At 38.7% G+C, this 4915-nt stretch overlaps 1 protein-coding gene across 2 annotated transcripts; it reads left to right on the top strand.

Moving 5' to 3' along the window:
- The first annotated feature begins 4156 nt into the window (after window positions 1–4156).
- Window positions 4157–4459, top strand: LOC119543411 (60S acidic ribosomal protein P1-like). Of its 2 annotated transcripts, XM_037848223.1 has the most exons (2): window positions 4157–4229; window positions 4305–4459. In XM_037848223.1, the coding sequence occupies exons 1-2, from the start codon at window positions 4157–4159 to the stop codon at window positions 4457–4459; spliced, it is 228 nt and encodes a 75-aa protein (XP_037704151.1). The 2 variants fall into 2 exon arrangements, with proteins under 2 accessions (XP_037704151.1, XP_037704150.1); XM_037848222.1 differs by having other exon boundaries at window positions 4157–4459.
- Window positions 4460–4915: the final 456 nt, after the last annotated feature.

Below are 4915 nucleotides of genomic sequence, written 5' to 3'. Positions count from 1 at the left end.
ACAGACTTCTCAGACTTGTTAAAATGGCCCTCAAATACACAAGTTGATACTCCGTAATAGTGATGCCACCCTTACAGCTCCATATTCAGAAAAAAAAATTACTTTAAACACATCAATTCTCAATATTTCATGTTTGTGAGGGAAAATTTGGCAATTACTGCCCAAGAGCAAAATTAATGCTGTATCAAATTTGGACATATTCCTAATTCCACCCTAAATCTGTAACAAGGTGGCATAAAAATCAGCAAACTAATGTATTTGTGGTAAATATTTAAAATTTCAACTTAGGATATTAGTTAATGAGCTGTTTTCAGGAAGCTACAATATAAATACAGTTTTAAATGTGAGGCAGGCAAGGAAATAATAGCATTTTTTTAAAATCCATTTAACTCAGACCCCAGGTGCCTGCTCTCTTACGTGGACTACTGATGTGAATAGACAAAGCAATAGTTTACACAGAGATCTTCGGATACTATTCCCAGCCCATAGCGTGAGCACTTGAAGTTTAAAGCACAGCCGTATTAGTATCACAAGGAGCCCCATCAGAGGTGTTCTTCACGGTTGTGGCTCAAGATTGGCCCCAACCCAATATACCCAAGCTGCAACTGCTTTCAAATGTGCTCCAGAAAACAGCTAGCAAGTAGAGTCTTTGGAGAAGCTTCTTCCTGTGCTAGTTCACTCTAGCATTTAGGCATGGTTCTTCAAAATTTAGAAATCCCATTGGTTAGTTGTCTGGCATTATTCAGAAGTGGGCAAGGTGTGAAACACATGACATTATCTTTTTACGTATTTCAAAGGCACAATCTGCTCCGTTGTTTTAAGTAGACTATTCTGAGCCAATTAAATTCATTCATTCAAAATAACATTAAATTCATTCATTCATTGAATTCAGTAAATTCATTCGTTTCATTCATTCAAAATAGCATTTATTGATTACCAACTATTCAGTTTTAACCAATCAATGGGTAACTAAGTTTCACTTCTGCTGTAGTGTCCAGAGAAAAACAATGAGTCTGGTTAACACATATCTATATTTATGTCTTCTGTGGATATTCTATAGCGTTAAGCCAGAGATTTTAACTGCTTGGAGTAAGGTGCAAACAAGGCCAAGTTTGTGGATTCAATCTCTGCATGAGCCAATTAACTTCATTTAGACAAAAACCACCATTCTACAGATGCAGATTAAACTCCTAAACAAATTCAGCCATGTAAAATACATGCCAGTGACCTCAAGGAAATATTAAGAGAAACAGTGTGGGTAGCCTGGGGCAATTCACCATCCTTGTTAAGAGAAAAGAGAAAATTTTCTGGGTCAATTATTCAGCAATTAATATTGCACATCTTCACTATGCAATGTAATGTGTCAGTTAAGTGGTATACAGGAAGAAAACTAAGTTCAGTAGAGCAGAATCTTACAATTTGGCATCTAATTTTAGGAGACATCCTGCCCAACAGAGAAATAAAGTCTAATATTGATATTGAGCATATAAAAAACTAAACTACTACAGGATAAGCATATGTAACTAGTAGGCATTATAAGAAGTACAATAAGCATCATGAAATTTCAAAAGCACTATTGTCTCACAAAGCACCAAGAGCTCATCTTCAGCTAATGCAATAAAAAATGACTTTGTGGAGAAAGTGAAATCTGGGCTGGAACTGACAGCACATAGTATTTCAAAAGGCACAGATGAGAGATAGGCAAAGAGTCCAAACAGAAGAAGCAATGTAAACAAACAAAAAACTACAGAAGATGGTAAATGCATCAATGGAATAGAAAGTGATTCAGCATTTAAGATATCCATAAAGGAAACTGAGAGAAAATTCTAGAAAGCTAGGTCAAAACTAAATCATAGAGGGTCCTGAATACTAAAAAAAAATTAATCTCCTAAGAAACAGGGAATTATTAGAATTTTCCAATATGGCAACAACCTGGTTAGAACTGCTAACAATGCTGGAAATGATACGTATTACACATTGGAGACAGGGAAATCTTGATAAAAGCAGCCCAAATGAAGCTTTCTTGCTAGCCTGTATTCAAGGTCTTAGTGAGAATGAAAACAGATTCAGAAAATACTAGGAAATTGGAAATAGACAAGATTTTTATCAGATGGAAGAAATTATCAAAGGAAGAGGCCTCCAAAATATCTGAAGTTTAAAAATCCAGTGGCAAGGAAAATGATGGTACCATAAATAGTTTGCAGAGTCTGAAGTGTTGACAAAACACTCAGCCAGATTCATACAGCAGGCTATTAGTCATAAGAAGGGTAAGTTAATATCTACTGCTGCAGAAGAATGATGAAGACTGAAGAGAGAAAAATCTCTATTTGATTTGATAATCAGGATGTCTGGTAGTTCACTGAATATATTTCCAACCTCCAACTTCTGAGCACAAGGTGGGATTGTACTTCCGTGTATGGCCCCTTAGTTAGATTGGACCACGTGACTAGTTCTAGCCAGTGAGTTCAAGCAGAAGTGACGTCACATTTTCAGAACAGAAAACTGTTGGTGTAGAATCTTGCAGAGTTCTCTTTTCTTTTGCCAAGGTAACCTGCAATGTTCCCCATGTGACTCCTTCATCCTCTGGGGTGTCAGAGAACAGATGACACAGAGCAGAGCCCCAGTCCACCCACAATGCAAGAGTGGTCATGTATGTAACATGGTGGGAAGCAAATCTTGATGGCTTAAGTGGCTGAGATTTTGGTTGGGGTCTAGCCCATTCTAATTGATTGCGAAGGATTTTTGATGACCGTCAAAATAGCAGATTCACTAAAGTGCTGAGGAAAAAATCTGTTTTGCAAGGTGTTTAGAAGTGATAGGCTTTAGTGAAGTGAAAGAGTGAAGTATTCAGCAAGATCATTGTGCTAATAAATCTGGTCATGAAAAGATGGAAAGAATAGAGCAATTTTGAAGGTAAAAGAGGAGAGAAACGGATTGTGAGAGCTTTGGTTGTTGTTGTTCTTAGTATAGAGAAGCAGTCCTAAGAGAGAAAGAATATGGGAGAGAAAAAGTTTAATAGAGTAAGATTTCAAAGGAGCTAGAAGAGGGTCAACAGTTAACTTTAGAAAGAAGAGTCTCACTCCCTCTTCTGAGACAGGAATAAGGAGTAGAAGACAGATTAAGCCTTCAGTAAATATTAAGATGGGAGGGGAAGAAACTAAAAGAGATTGTGTCAGAAGGTTTCGATCAGGAAATGGTGTCAACTTCCTAGACAAAGGGTCCCATATTTTAATATTATCCATGAATTAATCACTATTCATGAAATACTAAATAAAATCATCATCTTTCATAAAATCATCCTTCTTATCTATATAATGAGTAACTACCATATTCTGCACTCACTGCTACATGGAGAGGGATATAGGCATCCAGGGTATGCATGGTTATCTCTTCAGTAAAGTTACAATCTGGTAGGGGGAGGAAATTAATATATTTAAAATTAGTGAACACCAGAAAAATTCATATAACTTACGGTTAAGGCGCATAGTATAGAGAAGAGAATGATGGCTAAGGTCCAGAAAAGTGAGGAAAAGTCTCTTTGAAACAGTAGATCTTCATATACAAGATTTGAATAGAAAAGGAGGAGTTCCCTAGTGAATAGAGTGACCCCAATCAGCAGTCCAAGGTGAGCTTGGTATGCTGTAAAAACGTGAAGACTGGCCTAAGGTCAGTATGTGTGTGTGTGTGTATGTGTGTGTGTCCAGTCACATTTCATAGCTGTGTGCAACAGAAAACAACTCTGGCTACTTTAAGGGTATAATACATTACAAAATCATCACTAGCAACATAGAACCAGGCTTAGAGGCTAAGCAGCCAGAGTTATGTCAAAGTTAGACTGCAAGACTATGGGTCTACCAAATGGCAGTGAAAGATTCTCTAGGATGCCATTCCCCACAGAATCTTTGAACAACTAGCAAAAACTGGTAAAGCCATTTTCCTCAAATCTCCAGAAAACAGCTACAGGTTGCAGTAACTGGGTGAGTGCTGAATTAAGAAAACATGGCTGTAAAAACAGCAGGAAAGCTGCCTTTCATCAATGATCACCAAGGACCTGAGTTCATCCAAGGAAGCTATGGCCACATTGAGGTGAGGCCCTCACTTCACCCAGTAACTAGCACTAGGCCAGAGAGCTGCCTGCCTAGCCTTCACCTACACCATGGCTTATGTTTCTAATCTTACCTGCATCTTCTCAGCCCTAATCCTTCACAATGATGAGGTCACCATCACAGAGGATAAGATCAATACCCTCATTAAAGCAGCTACTGTAATTATTGAATCCTTCTGGCCTGACATGTTTGCAAAATCCCTGGCCGACATCAATACTGGGAAACTCAGCAGCGTTATAGGGACTGGTGGACCTGCCCCAGTGGCAGATGCTCCACCAGCAGGAGGTCCTGCCCCTTCCAGCACCATTGCCCCAGATAAGGAGAAGAAAGTTGAAGCACAGAAAGAAGACTGAGGAGTTTGATGATGGCATGGGCTTTGTTCTTTTGACTAAACCCCTTTCAGAACATGTTCAATAAAAAGTTGAATTATTTGCACAAAAAAAAAGGTAGGAGAAGCTTGTGGCAACCTTGCCAATCTATCAGGTGGCAGCTTGAAAGATTGAACCAGAAAACTCATCTCTAGCTCATCCGCCCAGAACTTGCCCTGCAGGCAAAAGCAACATACATACAACTAAAGCAATGTGAAAAACACAGTGGCCTAGGGCAAAGATTATAGGCTTTAAGATGTAAAAGGAAGGGGTGAAGGTCTATTTCACAGGGAATAGCAGGGACTTTTGGATTTGTGTAAACAGGAGAATTCCTAAGGCCACAAGCAAACACAAGCTCAGGGCAAGATGCAGGCTCAGAAAAGACCAAGAGAATAGTGCTTTTCATTTTCAACTCTGGTTGATTTTCTTGATAAAGGAGCT

The sequence above is a fragment of the Choloepus didactylus genome, chromosome 8 (assembly GCF_015220235.1).
Source record: "Choloepus didactylus isolate mChoDid1 chromosome 8, mChoDid1.pri, whole genome shotgun sequence".
Lineage (NCBI taxonomy): Eukaryota > Metazoa > Chordata > Mammalia > Pilosa > Megalonychidae > Choloepus > Choloepus didactylus.
This window is presented reverse-complemented; position numbering and strand designations above follow the sequence as displayed.